This window comes from Neoarius graeffei, chromosome 21, assembly GCF_027579695.1.
Source record: "Neoarius graeffei isolate fNeoGra1 chromosome 21, fNeoGra1.pri, whole genome shotgun sequence".
Classification (NCBI taxonomy): domain Eukaryota; kingdom Metazoa; phylum Chordata; class Actinopteri; order Siluriformes; family Ariidae; genus Neoarius; species Neoarius graeffei.
In genome coordinates, this window is record NC_083589.1 from 30,277,872 (window position 1) to 30,293,491 (window position 15,620).

Sequence of the window (15,620 nt, forward strand, 5' to 3'; positions counted from 1 at the left end):
ACAAAATCATGTTCAACATTAAAATGAATGCACCATCACTGCACCATCCTGTCGTGTGCTGGAGAGAAGTCGGAGAACACCGGAAGCTGCTTCCTGGAGCAAAAAACAGAGCTACGCACAACACACTCCCTCACTCAGGACACATTTATTTTATGAACACATGAAATCAACTATTCAAATATTACGCATGTTATAGACACACATGTGTACGATCATAATTTGGCTATTTATTAAAGCCAGAAATAAGAGATTTTTTTTAATTATTATTTCTGAACCTTACACTCAGAATATTAAAACAGTTATTCGAATCATGTTGGCATTACTGTATTCATAAAGCAACTTTTTTTTTTTCTTTTTAAAATTACTGAGGTTTGGATTGAACCCGTTCGATTCAAGCGGCCAAGCAAACAAGCTAATCACTGACTATACACTTGACCGGCTACTTTCATAGGAATCTGCTCATTCGTGCCCTTATTCAATCAGCCAATCATGTTACAGGAGCACGTAAAATCAGAACGTGCACAACAAATATCATAGAGACAAATGTGATGTGATCAGTAGTTTTGACCAGAGCAAATAGACTGCTCTGAGTAACTGCTGATCACCTGAGAGTTTCACACGCAACAAATTTTGGAGAGTTTATACAGAACGATGGGGGAGGGATGATAATAATAATAATAATAATATCCAGTGAATGTCAGTGCTTTTGGACAACAGCTGGTGTCATTAAAGCTGACAAGAAAGCTACGCTAATTTGTATAACCACTCTTTACAACAGCGTTGAGCAGAAAAGTACAGCACGGTGCAAAAGTCTCAGGCACAGGTAAAGAAATGCTGTCGACCAAAAATAGCCTTAAAAAAATACTATAAAACAGCGGCGGCACGGTGGTGTAGTGGTTAGCGCTGTCGCCTCACACCGGGTTCGAGCCCCGTGGCTGGCGAGGGCCTTTCTGTGCGGAGTTTGCATGTTCTCCCCGTGTCCGCGTGGGTTTCCTCCGGGTGCTCCGGTTTCCCCCACAGTCCAAAGACATGCAGGTTAGGTTAACTGGTGACTCTAAATTGACCGTAGGTGTGAATGTGAGTGTGAATGGTTGTCTGTGTCTATGTGTCAGCCCTGTGATGACCTGGCGACTTGTCCAGGGTGTACCCCGCCTTTCGCCAGTAGTCAGCTGGGATAGGCTCCAGCTTGCCTGCGACCCTGTAGAACAGGATAAAGCGGCTAGAGATAATGAGATGAGACTATAAAACAGCAGTACGTCACTTTGCTTTTAAAAAAAAAAAGTCGTCTCGGGTCCAATGAGTGTAGTTTTATATGGAAATGAGCTGTAGGTTTTACTGAGCATCTTACAGAACCAGCCACAGTTCTTCTGGACACTTTGACTGTCACACTCGCTTCTTCATTTTGCACCAAAAGCCAGCAGCCTTCATTGTTTTCTTTTATAATCTGAAAACTGCTCTCTTATGTAATATGCTGCTCACATACAAACGTGTTTTTTCCTCTAACATTTAATTTTGTGCTGGAAAACGAACGTTTGGACTCTCAAATGTTTTTGTAATGTTTTGACTCGATGTATTAATCATAAAATAGAAATCTATAACGAAGTTTGTATGAAAAAACTGGGAGCCCAAGACTTTTGAACAGCCCTGTATCTCAAACTGAACCTTGAAAAGGATGAGCTACGACTACAGAACACATCGGGTTCACGTTCCTGTCAGCCAAGAATGGCGAGTGTCAAAACTCGACAATAAATATAACAACTGATGCTTCTTTATGCTCCGAGGCAGCCATGTTGCTGAATGCTAACTGGAGCTGACAGAAGATTTCATTATCCCCGGCCCACTGATAGCCCGAGTGCATAACAGAAACAAACATCAGACGTCAGTCATGTCTTGGCTGGATGGCTACATTTATTGTAAATGGAAAATCAAGTGCGAATTCCCCCCATCATCTTTAAAAGTAGATTTATATCCACATACTGAATACATTTCTCAAAGCTAGCGGGTGGGGGGGAACCCATACGACTCAATCTCTGAGATAAACCCCCCCCCCCGCTCAAATTCTCAGAGATAATAAGATGGTAAATTTACCATAAAAAAATAAAACCCCTCAAATTATGAGATTAAGAAATTAGTAATTAATTGGAGGTGGGCTCCAAAACGATCTCCTGCTTCCTGGCTGCAGTGCATTCTGGGGAATGCAGTTGAAAATTATCCTCTCTTATTGTGCGATCGAGGCGGAAAGATGGCATTTCTATAACTCAGCCGTGGCGTCTGTGGTGCGACCAGATGATGTCGGTCCAACCTAGTAAAGTGAAGTGATCTTGTTCCTTGCACCCCCCCCCCCAAAAAAAAAGGGAAAAAAAAAAAAACCTCAACTATTTTCCCCAAGTTTTATTTCTTGTAAATTTAATCTTAGAATTGTAATTTTTTTTCCTCAAAAATTTATAATCTCAATGACTATCCAAGGTTATTTTTTTCAATAAAGTTACGGCTTGAATCTCAGCAATTCTTTATTTTTTCTTTAATTCCTCCTCGGAATATCCCCCGCTCTATTTTTTTTTTTAAACCTACCTGCCTGAATACAGCATTGTATTTTTCTCGATCACATCGCTTTAAATATTAATCAGCGTATAAAGTCAACACACACCCCAATTCCAATGGATAATGAGTCATGAATTATTAATGGAAATTTCAGTGTGTGTGAACATTCTTCTAGATGAGTGATCCTCACAGTGGGCTCTGTGACGCACAGCCAGAATGTCCAGGACTTTTTGTTCCTTCCCATTATTGACAAGTTATTCTATTTATCATTATCACTGAGTGTTTTATATTATCAGCCTATTTGACTCGTCATTTGAACCAAATGGGTATAAAACGCAAACCTCGCTCACACAGAAACAAGCAGGCGTATGACTAATGTCCGCCTGAATCAGTGGGTGGACTGTTGAGGAATAAAAACCTACCAATGGCCCAATCGGTAGCCAAAATATAACCGTACACAAAGAAATAATAATCCTGGTCTGTGATGTGTGTTGAATTCCGTGTCTGTATTTGCGAGCTTGTACCTGATGCATACTGCGAGAAAACAGGGACGGTTGAACGAAGTGATGGTAGACAGAGTGTAAACAAGAACATACATGGAGGCACATAAGGGACGGACATAGAAACCTCTCTCTCGCACCCGGTCTATGTGCTGCAGTCCTGACCTCAAGCTCAATAAATAAATCTCGGGCAGATGGGAATAAATAACCTGTATATGCTAAACAGTTCAGCGAGCTGTCCTTCACTTCTCTGCTGTCTCCATTTCCTTGGGCTGTGATCTAACTTCCTCCTCATCCGAGTCCCCATACGTGCATTCCTGGAGGTGCGTGAAGGTGTGCGAGCGAGCGGCCACCTGGGCAGCCAGAGCCGAGCCGATGCTAAGCACTTCAGAGCCATGCATTTCTGTCAGTCTGTCCATCACGGAGAGGGCGGGGACTCGGGGCGAGACGGGGTGCGACCCATCCGGGCCCGCCTCCTCGTCTATCAGCCCGTCCGACTGGAAGAGCCGCGTTCCCTCTTCCTCGACTCTCTGATCTTGCGTTTCTGCGGCGCTTTCGGAATCGCCGCAACAGAACTCAGTCACAGTGGCGTCCGTCTGTCTGTCCTCCGTACCGTCTGTCGCAGTGTCTCCTCCTCCCTCTTCTAACTCCTCCCCTTCTCCTCCCGAGGGCTGCTGGGAGATGTGGTTGCTTGCACAAGACGCTGCAAGTTCTGTTCCTGGATTCGCTGAGGATTCTGGGAAATGATCCGACGTCTCCGTGGCAACCGGACCCAGTGCAGCTGGAACATGGAAACAGAAGAAGTACAGAGAGTGATTTAGTTACCCAGCGAGCAGATCTACGGATTACAGATCCTCAACACGAGGAGCATCAGTGAGCCAAAGAATACATTACATAATCACATTGATTTTTTCCCCCGTCTTTACGATGAACAGAACAGACTCGAATCCATTCAAAATTTATTTAAATTGAGCACTGTTCCCAGAGCACTTAGACGTGCACTCATGGGGCGTCGTGGCTCAGGTGGCTAAGGCGCCATACCATAAATCCGGGGACCCGGGTTCGATTTCGACCCGAGGTCATTTCCCGATCCCTCCCCGTCTCTCTCTCCCACTCATTTCCTGTCCTGTCTCTACACTGTCCTATCCAATAAAGGTGAAAAAAAGCCCAAAAAATCTCTCATCTCATTATCTCTAGCTGCTTTATCCTTCTACAGGGTCGCAGGCAAGCTGGAGCCTATCCCAGCTGACTACGGGCGAAAGGCGGGGTACACCCTGGACAAGTCGCCAGGTCATCACAGGGCTGACACATAGACACAGACAACCATTCACACTCACATTCACACCTACGCTCAATTTAGAGTCACCAGTTAACCTAACCTGCATGTCTTTGGACTGTGGGGGAAACCGGAGCACCCGGAGGAAACCCACGCGGACACGGGGAGAACATGCAAACTCCACACAGAAAGGCCCTCGCCGGCCCCGGGGCTCGAACCCGGACCTTCTTGCTGTGAGGCGACAGTGCTAACCACTACACCACCGTGCCGCCCGCCCAAAAAATATCTTAAAAAAAAAAAAAAGACGTGCACTCATTTAATTTGTAGAAATCCCTTGATTTGTTTTTTGTTGCTGTACAAACTCCTCTCGAAAAAGAGTTTTAGTCTGATGGTATTCGTATACCATCAGGTGTATGTCCTCGCATGGGGACGCGTTTTTGATGGCAACTATAAAGCACTTCTGTAAGGCGCGCTGGATAAGAGTCAAATCTTCCAAATGCTGGAAATGTAAAATCTATGACTGTAGACGTTAACGCGATAAAAATAACGCGTTAATGCAAAATTCATTTTAACACCAATAATTTTTTTAACGCGTGATTAACGCATGCACATTCTATGCCCCTCCCCCATAGTTTGGGAAATCAGCAAGTGACGTAGCACGAGCGAGTGAGAGATGTAGCGAGTAGCTGGTCGGCGTAAGTCGTGATAAGGTGCACTTACGTACAGAATCGACTTATATTGTTGCGTTCTGACCGTTTACATAAAATGTATGCGTTTTAAATGCTTTTGATGGTCCAGAGGGGAGAAAAGACGACGTGTTAAGGTCCAGGTGTGTACCCGTACGCGTGCGCGCAGGCTGCACATTGGAGTGAGACAGAGTGCGAGTTTGTTTTAATCTGAGAAATTCGTGAGTGATGTAAAAAAGGTGTTTATAAATGCAGTTTTTGCTCATGAATTTGTACTTTTATTCTCTTTATTTAAAGATAGCCACTCCTGTTGTCCAGAGTCCACATCACCGAGTGTGTTTAGTTTATTACCTCATGCAGGACGTTGTCCACCAGGGGGCGAGGTATTGTTTTTGGTCGGGTTTCTTTGGGGTTTTTTGTGTTTCTTTGTTAGCAACATTACAAGAAAACGGCTGGACCAATCTTCATGAAACTTTCAGGATAGATGGGCATTGGTCTCAAATAGAACCTCCAACATTTTGAGCGTCATCCGGTCAAGGTCACCAAAAAGGTCAAATTTTTTTTTCACGATGTCTTCCTTCATATTCATCATATTTACTTCAAACCAATTCCAAACTGTTCATCTTTCAATTCTGTTTCCATTGATATGCTACATGATGGGGTATCTCTCATAGTTTTCTTCGCGGTTGGGGGTCAAATGTCAGGGGGGTCAAGGTCATTGCTAAAATTTGCATATTTTACATGGAACTCTAAAACAGTTGAGAGAGAGAGAGAGAGAGAAAGAGAGAGAGATGTTTATCATTATCAACATATAGGAAGTCATATATGGGCTTTCATTTGGCACCATGACCTTTACCTTGTTTGTTTGTGTCTTTTAACAATCTAGCGTCTAGATGGTTCGACCAGTTGACTTCAAATTTTCAGGGTAGGTGGGCAATGGGCTATAGATGACCTGATTAAATTTTGGGGGTAATTGGGTCAAGGTCACCGGAAAGGTCAATCTTTTGGTCAAAATAACATTTTCCATTATAACTCAAAAACGGTTGCAGATCGACAAATGTTTACTATTATGAGCATATAGCAACTCTCATATGGCCTTTCATTTGGCACCATGATCTTTGACCTTGAGTGACTTTGAAAGGTCAAATTCAAGGTCACGGATTTTCAGAGGGCTGTAATTTGAAAACGGTTGATGGTAGACAGATGTTTACCCTTATCAACTTATAGGAAGTGCCATATGGGCCTTCATTTGGCACCATGACCTTTGACCTTGAATAACTTTGAAATGTCAAACTCAAGGTCATGGATTTTCATTAGGACTCTAACCTGACAGTTGCTGATTTGAGAAATATTACCATCATTAACATGTAGGTATAAAATAAGTGCTGCCGGGCGAGGTTTGTTTTACCTGGCAACACTTATTTACTGTATAGTTTGAATGCTGGATGTTAAGGACAGAACTAGGGGGAAATTGTTTTGTTCACACTGAACTGTGCGAAACCCTCAAAATTATAAAGTTAACATTGCTTTATTATTATTATTATTATTTTTAAATGCAGTGGGGGAATAAAATACCCACAAAAATAATGTTTTGCTGTGTCCAGCCTTATCCTTCCTGACCTGGCTACATATATTTGCATAAAGCAAGCAGATTTGTCCACGCCTGCTCACCAAAAACATGAAACATATCCCTTTCAGGTACATTTAGAACAGATATATTAAAGTGTGATTAATTTGCAGTTAATCATGAGTTAACTATGGTCAATAATGCGATTAAGTATTTTAATCGATTATCTATGGCTGTCAATCAATCAATCTAGCAAGCTGATGTCTGAGAGAAAACTGGCTAGCTATTAGAACCAATAACCCTGTGAGTAAAGAGCGCTGGCTTTTCGAACAGCAGAATTTTTACAAGTGAAATTACACTCGTGTCTGGAAAACTATTAGACACAGCAGCAGTGTTTGTATTCAGCACATTAATATTACTGCAATCTGTTTTTCATTCCAGTCCTCAAACCGGTTCAGAGCCCTGATTATAAATAACACGGAGACTTAAAAAAAAAAAGGGAAGGATAAATGGCTGAATTGCATTTGCAATGGTTTCCTCATTTCCACCAGGATAGTGCTCGTCACAGCTAAAATGTGGAGTCACGACTGGATTTTGATTCAAGAAAATGGAGGAATTTTAGTTTTGCACACAGCCCTGGTCATGCTGTTGGTTCCAGTAATGTTGCACAAGGAGTAAAACTGAAACATCCTTGTACGTACCCAGTACTATACGTTTAGATTTCCTAATACCCTGAAGTTAACAAACCACAGGGAGTGCGAGCTTAATGGGACCTCGTGTACATTATTCAGGGACCTGAATGAAGCAACAAGAAGGTTCTTCTGCTTCAAATAAGAAGGTGGTGTGAACTCCGTGTTTCTAAAATTCACTTTACCTCGGCTCATCAACGATCCAAGCAAGTAAACACTTTCTCTGTGACGTAAATGTTTACGGAAAACAGCCGAACAAACTTTGGCCAAATATCACATCTTAAAATCCTCAGCGTTTCAGAAGTGTACATGTTCGACTCCGCCTTCTCAGAGAGCATTTTGAATGACTCCAGTTCTTACATGTTAGGAAACAGCAGCCTACGAGAAATAACTTCAAGTCATTTACGGAAAATGTCACATATGGACATTGCATCTGGTGAGACTGACATTCAACATGCAGCTTGAAATCTTACTATACATTTAAAGTGCTGATGACACGAACATGACTCTATGCAATTTCTTAAATAAACTAGACAACATGGCAAACATGTTAGATTTCTGTTATAATTACGTGAAAAGAAGCTGTTGTTACGCAAATATCCAACTTTTAATTGCACAGCGCAAGAAAACTGGGTCCGTGGCTCGCGGCCATGCTGTGACGTCAGCGGGAGAACACGCTGCGGTTCACTGGCTGTTCTACTCTGGTTCTACTCAATGGAAATGGCGCATGAAAACGCCGGTGAACTGTCTAGTGCTAGCTCTTCCTCTTCTGGGAGTCTAGAATTGTGTTGATCTCTTCCGAATAGAATCTATGATAGCCTACCCCAGGGTTTTTTCTAGAAAAATTTAGTATGAGGGCACTCACCATGGCGAGGGAGCGGGGGGGTTGGTGCCGGTTGTCCCCCCCCCGCCGTGCAAAGCCTTTGAAAAATGCTCCAATGGGACATTCTGAGGCTATCTGAGAGGGAAATTGTAACAAATTGTCTGTCAACATTGAAAAAGAAAGAAGTAAGGCCAAAAAAAAAAAATAGTGTGTTTCCGGTAACATGAAAATACTAAAATAAGGTCGGTAGGTAGGAAAGTTTTTTTTTTCGTAATTTTTTTTTTATTTTGTTCGAAAAAATTAACACAAGTAAACATCTTACAAAATAGTATTTTGGCACAGAATCCTTTATACCACACATCATAATAAAATAAGTGTTTTAAATCTTTAAACAAATAAAAAAAATATCGCGAGAGTTCGAGTTATGATCTACGGAAGTGATATTTCATGATATTTTCATGTAATAACGTGAAAACACCTTATCAAGAAATAACGTGAAAATAACGTCCTAGGCTAGGCTACTTCCATTAAAAGCAGTCGGCCTAGCCTACTGTAGAACTTGGGTCGAGCAAAAACATGGCTGAATCCTGAATGACTCCTATTTGTATAAATAGGGGACTACATAGGCGGCAAAATGTAGTGTTTTTCCCTGCCATGGAAGTGCACTTGTATACTGAAAAGGAAGCAATTTGCATTACAGCCTTGAATGAGGATTCAAAATGGCGACTCGGCTCAGTTTATGCAGGAGGGCTGATAGAAGTGGCGAAACATTTTACTTTTTATCGTTTCTTTCACAACTTGAATGCGCTGAAACAAAAAATGACAAACTAACGCCGCTTACACTAAAATATCGAGGGAAATTTGTAATAAAAACTTTACGGTCGGCAATTTCGACGTGGAAATTCTCGATCGGTCGGGTTACCGGAAACACACTATTTTTTTTATATTTGGCCTAATCTTCTTCTGCCCCGGACAGTCTTTGGCTTTCTTCCGCTTCGTGCCGCGGGATGACATCTTTAAATGCCCAAGTGTCAACAAAAACAACTCGCGAACTACTTCTGTCAAAAGCTCCCGCGCCGGTGGGTGAAAGGTCATTCAGTCTCGAGAAATCTCGCGCTACAAGTCAGCTGACCTTGTATGTAACCCATGTCAAATCTCGCGAGAGCAGCCATGACAAGTAAACAACTAAACAGCATGGCGCCTCAGTCTGGAAAACACCAATTCGGATTATTTTTGCACCGTCTGGCGGTGTATCTACTATGATTGGAATATTTTTGGCGCAATTATAACGTATTTGATGATCAGACACATTGTCACGTAGTGTTGCTGGGATGTTTTCACGGAGTCGGTAAGGGGGCGCACGCCGAGAGTAAGAGGGCGCAGCGCCCCTGTTCCCCCGTTTAGACGAAGGCCTGGCCTACCCTCTTTACCCTTTGCCTCTCGTTGCTAGGCGGCAGTTACATGAAAGCCGCAAGCTTTCACAAGCAAATACATGACTGATATCACGCCGACTTTATGATTACATTTATGATTATCATGTAGAATCTATAGCTCTACGTACCTTTATCTTATGTCATTTCACAACACATGTTCTGACAGGAGGACTGTCTTTGGATCCGGCATAGCTACTAGTAGACCCCCTCCGGAATACTGGCAGTGTTGCCAGATTGGGAGGTTTCCCGCCCAGTTGGGCAGTTTCAAGTGCATTTTGGTGGGTTTTGAACATATTTTGGGCTGGAAAACTTCAGCAGTATCTGGCAACACATACTGCTGACGTTTTCCAGCCCAAAATATGTTCAAAACCCACCAAAATGCACTTGAAACCGCCCAACTGGGTGGGAAACCTCCCAATCTGGCAACACTGTGTAGGCACTGCTGATGGTAGTAACACACGTTTGTGCTGAACTGCACACCCAAGAGATTCTTTTAAGCTGGGAAGGGTGTCAAAACAATCCAAATCGAAGTGTTCAGAGCACAGGACGGATGTTGGTGAGGGCTCCCACTTGTCACGAGTGCACCTGACTTGCTTCACCCACTTCGCATGCAGCTCGGGATCTCTGGGAAACTTGAATAAACTTACCCCATCCTTGTGGGTTTTGGAGCAAAAGCCGGCAACACAACGCGAAGGCATAATAACTAATATATAATAATGTATAATAATGTCTAATAAAAATACTAATAATGATAAACTGAACACCTGTCGCATCAACAACAAACTGCTAAGTTAGGGAGAAGGTTCTTTCGCTGACGTCATATAGCTCCTCCTCCTCCTTCGTCTCCTGGGTGCTGCAGCCCCGTCAAATTTGCCCAAATAGCCGCGTTTATCATCATAACTTGTAAAATAGGCGCCTTCGTGAATTAATATATGGATCATTGGGAATTACTTTTTATGTTCTAAAACATCGCCAAAGATGTCAAAAACGTGTCATCAGCAATTTAAACGATCAACTCTTAGTAGTCCAACCAACAGGAACTTTCGAGGCAAAACAAGCAAAAACCATGAACAGTTCCAACACGGCATACGGCCAAATGGGAGGCTTTGGGTGACTGTGGTCACCTGGAAATAGATCGGAAAAGAAAAAAAAAAAAATCACGATGCTACCCGAGCTAGTCCTATATGAACACTATTAGGACATGTTGTGCTTTTGGTGATAAATATCTAACATAGGAGGAGTGGGACCAATAGTGTGACCAACGTAAAATGCGAATTTCTAGTGTTACCACAAGAACCTTTTACAGGGACACGTCCTCATTAAATGTGTTACCATAACAATAACAAGGGTTTTGCGGCAGGAAAATGCAGCACACTTCAGTATTTTCATTCTACATACAATACAGTACTGTACAAAAGTCTTAAGCCACACTTTTTTTTTCATCCAAACTTTGTTATAGATTTCTATTTTACATTATCAAGTCGGTACAAAAACATTTTAGAGTCCAAACGTTTATTTTTTTCAGCATAAAATTAAATATGTTACAAAAAAAAAAAAAAAAAATTGTGTCTGAGCAGCATATTACACAAGAGAGCAGTTTTCAGATTAAAAAAGAAAACGTAATGAAGGCTGCTGGGTTTTGGTGCAAAATGAAGAAGCGAGTGTGACAGTCAAAGTGTCCAGAAGAACTGTGAAGGTTCTGGAAGCTGCTCAGTAAAACCCACAGCTCAGTTCCGCATAAAACTGCACTCACTGGACCTCTGACTACTATTTTTTTTTTTTTTAAAGCAAAGGGTCGTCTCACACCGAATATTGACTTATTATGGCTTACTGTTTATAGTATTTATTTTTTTTAAATGTTGAAACATTTCATTTCATTATTTTTTTTTTTAAGCCATTTTTGGTCGACAGCATTACACGTGATGAATACTTTTGCACCGTACTGTATATGTTTTTCTGATTATTGTCTCTCGGGAACTGTTTATTTGAGAGCACGGTGGGTGAGGACCAGGACTGAGGCTGAAAAGATTGATGTGAGTTATATAGGTCTCTAATCTTTATACACTACCGTTCAAAAGTTTGGGGTCACTTTGAAATGTCCTTATTTCTGAAAGAAAAGCACTGTTCTTTTCAATGAAGATCACTTTAAACTAATCAGAAATCCACTCTATACATTGCTAATGTGGTAAATGACTATTCTAGCTGCAAATGTCTGGTTTTTGGTGCAATATCTCCATAGGTGTATAGAGGCCCATTTCCAGCAACTCTCACTCCAGTGTTCTAATGGTACAATGTGTTTGCTCATTGCCTCAGAAGGCTAATGGATGATTAGAAAACCCTTGTACAATCATGTTAGCACAGCTGAAAACAGTTGAGCTCTTTAGAGAAGCTATAAAACTGACCTTCCTTTGAGCAGATTGACTTTCTGGAGCATCACATTTGTGGGGTCGATTAAATGCTCAAAATGGCCAGAAAAATGTCTCGACTATATTTTCTATTCATTTTACAACTTATGGTGGGAAATAGAAGTGTGACTTTTCATGGAAAACACTAAATTGTCTGGGTGACCCCAAACTTTTGAACGGTAGTGTATGGTTTTTTGAGAGAGAGAGAGAGAGAGAGAGAGAGAGAGAGAGAGAGAGAGACCTTTGTCGCTGAACAGCAGCAGTTTGCGTTTGTCTCGTTCTCCCTCGGAAGTTCGGATCCCCAGGACGGATTTAAGCTCAAGTAAAACTCTGCATGATTCCTCCCTCTCACGCCGCTGACGCTCCCGTTCCCATGGCGACAGCATGTCCACAGCCCCATGCCACTCTGAGTCTGAGTCCGAGTCAGAGACGTAGGCCTCCAGTTCCTGTTCTCACACACACACACACACACACACACACACACACACACACACACACACACACACACAATCACAAGCTTAGAGCAGATGTCCTCGAGTAAATCTCACTACACACCCACCCACCCACTATTCTATAACTCATTCAAGCCCTATGCTGATGTCATCAGTATCACAGGGTAACATCCGTAATAACACATCTGCACGGTTTTTCTTTGACGAAACTCTAATATCTGCATTTCTATGAATCAAAACACTTCTATTCTCTGAATCAGGAAGGATAATTATTAGCATGACACAGTCAATAGACAGCGTTTCATTCATGACGTGTGTGAGGGGAATTTTGTCTCGAGCTTGTGGTTTTAAGCCTCAGAATGTGTCGGGATTCCTGTAGACTTTGTCTCTGGAAGCACAAAGTGTGAAGATCACGGCCTCTGTAGCCACGGTTATCTTTCTGATCCATTGTTGACGAGGTTAGAAAGACTGCTCTCCCATTTCAACAGGTTATGGACCTCATACACAAACTGTTTTAGTTTGCTACAATTTTTTGAGAGCTTGGCGAAACTGGGGTGTTATTTAGCATGAATTAATGATTGATATACTTGGGAGGTATCTAAACATCACGCTCCTTAAGCTGAGCCTAAATACACCGAGTTTAAATGTTTAAAGTACCTCAGGTAGATGTGATCTTGTCTTCTCCACCACTGATGATCACTGTAAAGGCGTTTCACGTGACGAACACAGACCCATCATTAAAATTGTAAAACCCTAAGGCCATATGGTCAATGCTAGTATGTCGGTTTTCTTTTGAAAAATAGCGGGAAATGTTTTAGCCAATCAGAAGTCTGCGTTTCCAACAAAGAAAGTCCTTTTACAATGATTTTAACAGAAGTCGCTATTTTGTTTTGGGGTGGTCCTGGGGTGGGTCTCCCAAAAAGGGACCCGACTTAAAAACTGCTAACAAGAGTTTAGACTTGAGTGTTTTCTGGGATTCGCTCTGTGCAATAAAAGCGTTTAAGGCAACTTCTTTCAAGTAAGTACATTTTTTGGCTACTTTTAAGTTACAGACTTCCACGATACATGGCATTCAGAATTGCATAAACATTACCTCATGGATTTTCCCAAGAGACTCTGCAAGTTGTACAATATCTGCAAATTCATGTGATTTTTTTTTCTTCCCGGTAGCTGTTGTTATAATGAGTCATTTATTCTGCTTACAGAAACTAAACATCATTTTGTGCTTGCCAAAAGTATTTCAAGATTCGTTGGATAGCCTGTGCGAAGATTTGGAGCAGGAAGTAAAAACCGAAGAGAACATCCATCCATCCATTATCTGTAGCCGCTTATCCTGTACAGGGTCGCAGGCAAGCTGGAGCCTATCCCAGCTGACTACGGGCGAAAGGCGGGGTACACCCTGGACAAGTCGCCAGATCGTCGCAGGGCTGATACACAACCATTCACACTCACATTCACACCTACGGTCAATTTAGAGTCGCCAGTTAACCTAACCTGCATGTCTTTGGACTGTGGGGGAAACTGGAGCACCCGGAGGAAACCCACGCGGACACGGGGAGAACATGCAAACTCCACACAGAAAGGCCCTCATTGGCCACTGGGCTCGAACCCAGAACCTTCTTGCTATGAGGCGACAGCACTAATCACTACACCACCGTGCCGCCCACCTAAGAGAACATTTGCTTGTAAAATCACAGAGATGTCTATTTGGACAAGCATCACTTTTTAATGACCAATTACTCGCTATGAAGAATTACATTACCGAACGTTGTAATGGGATAAAACCAGTGGACTAAGATGTAAATCATGCGTTAGTGCACTGTCTGATGGGGTGACTGAGATCTCAGTAGACCTCACTATTTTAGTCAAAGAACTAAACATGGTCCAGGGTATTCCTGACCAGGCTAATTCAATTAGATGGGCATTTAGATTGCATTTGTAGACGAAAGTACATGTCGATCATCAGAACAAAAAGTCATTTCTATTCTCTTTCTCACTCTCGCCCACTCACACCGTACCTGTTCCTCTGGGACGGGATCCGTGTCGTCTATGAGTGAGGTGGGGGCAGGGGGAGGTGGGGCAGGACCAGCTGCTTCCTCTGGGCTATCTGTACTTCCTGTCAAACACACACAAAAATAAACAGTCACATGCCCTCCAACTGCATGAGACCAAGTTTGTGTCCAAGGATTAAGCTGTTTATGAATAACCATTATTAAAGACCACTAAACTGTGTGCATCCAGTTACACTGGCTAAAAGTTCAATTTCTCCTCAAAAAGAACAGCTACTCATACACCGATCAGCCATAACATTTAAACCATTGACGCGTGAAGTGAATCACATTGATTATCTCATTACAGTGGCACCTGTCAAGGGGTGGGATATATTAGGCAGCAAGAGACGAGAACAGTCAGTTCTTGAAGTTGATGTGTTGGAAGCAGGAAAAAACGGGCAAGCGTAAGGATCTGAGCGACTCTGACAAGGGCCAAATTGTGATGGTGAGATGTCCGGGTCTGAACATCTCCAAAACAGCACATCTTGTGGGGTGTTCCCAGTATACAGTGGTTAGTACCGACCAAAAGTGGTCCAAGGAAGGACAACCGGTGAACTGGCGACAGGGTCATGGGTGTTGAAGGCTCATTGATTCACATGAGGCCTGAAGGCTAGCCCATATGGTCCAATCCCACAGAACTGTAGCACAAACTACTGAAAAAGTTAATGCTGTCTAAAACAGAAAGTTGTCAGCATGAACTTATTCAGCAGTTTGTGAGATAGTAGCTCTTCTGTCGCGCAAATATATCCAAATCATCAGCCATTATCATCTATACACACAGGACACTTTTCGATGGAATAAAAACACGTTCTAGTCCCTTCTAACGGGTTTCATTCATTTGGTTTGACAGCATGCAATATTGTTAGCTTATCACTTATGTGTATGTCGTCACTCTACCCAATGGAGAATGAGGGTTGAATATGGTTTACGATACTGCATGGTTGTCAAGAGAACATGTCACACGGAGACGTAAAATGTCTGTGCTAGTGAGCGACTGTGAAAATTTGTCAACAAACATGGCCGCCAAGTTTGCGTCGTTAAACTTGGAAGATTTTGAGAGAATTTTGAAAGAGAAAGACGCGTTGGACACCCGAAAAGAAGGTATAATAATAATATTAATAATAATAATAATAATAAAACAACTACTACTACTACTGTTGGAGCCAGAATGAGCTGCTATTATTATTCTTCATGGTA

The 15,620-nt window shown here is 42.3% G+C and overlaps 1 protein-coding gene across 1 annotated transcript in view; it reads right to left on the reverse strand.

Moving 5' to 3' along the window:
* Window positions 1-1,066: 1,066 nt before the first annotated feature.
* vezt (vezatin, adherens junctions transmembrane protein) overlaps window positions 1,067-15,620 on the reverse strand; it is an 80,830-nt gene continuing 66,276 nt past the window's right edge. The window contains exons 10-12 of the mRNA XM_060902952.1: window positions 14,391-14,488; window positions 12,162-12,366; window positions 1,067-3,822 (exon numbers count right to left, since the gene is read on the reverse strand). Of these exons, the coding sequence (XP_060758935.1) occupies window positions 3,284-3,822; window positions 12,162-12,366; window positions 14,391-14,488 (842 nt within the window). The 3' untranslated portion in view covers window positions 1,067-3,283. The remainder of the gene's footprint in view (window positions 3,823-12,161; window positions 12,367-14,390; window positions 14,489-15,620) is intronic.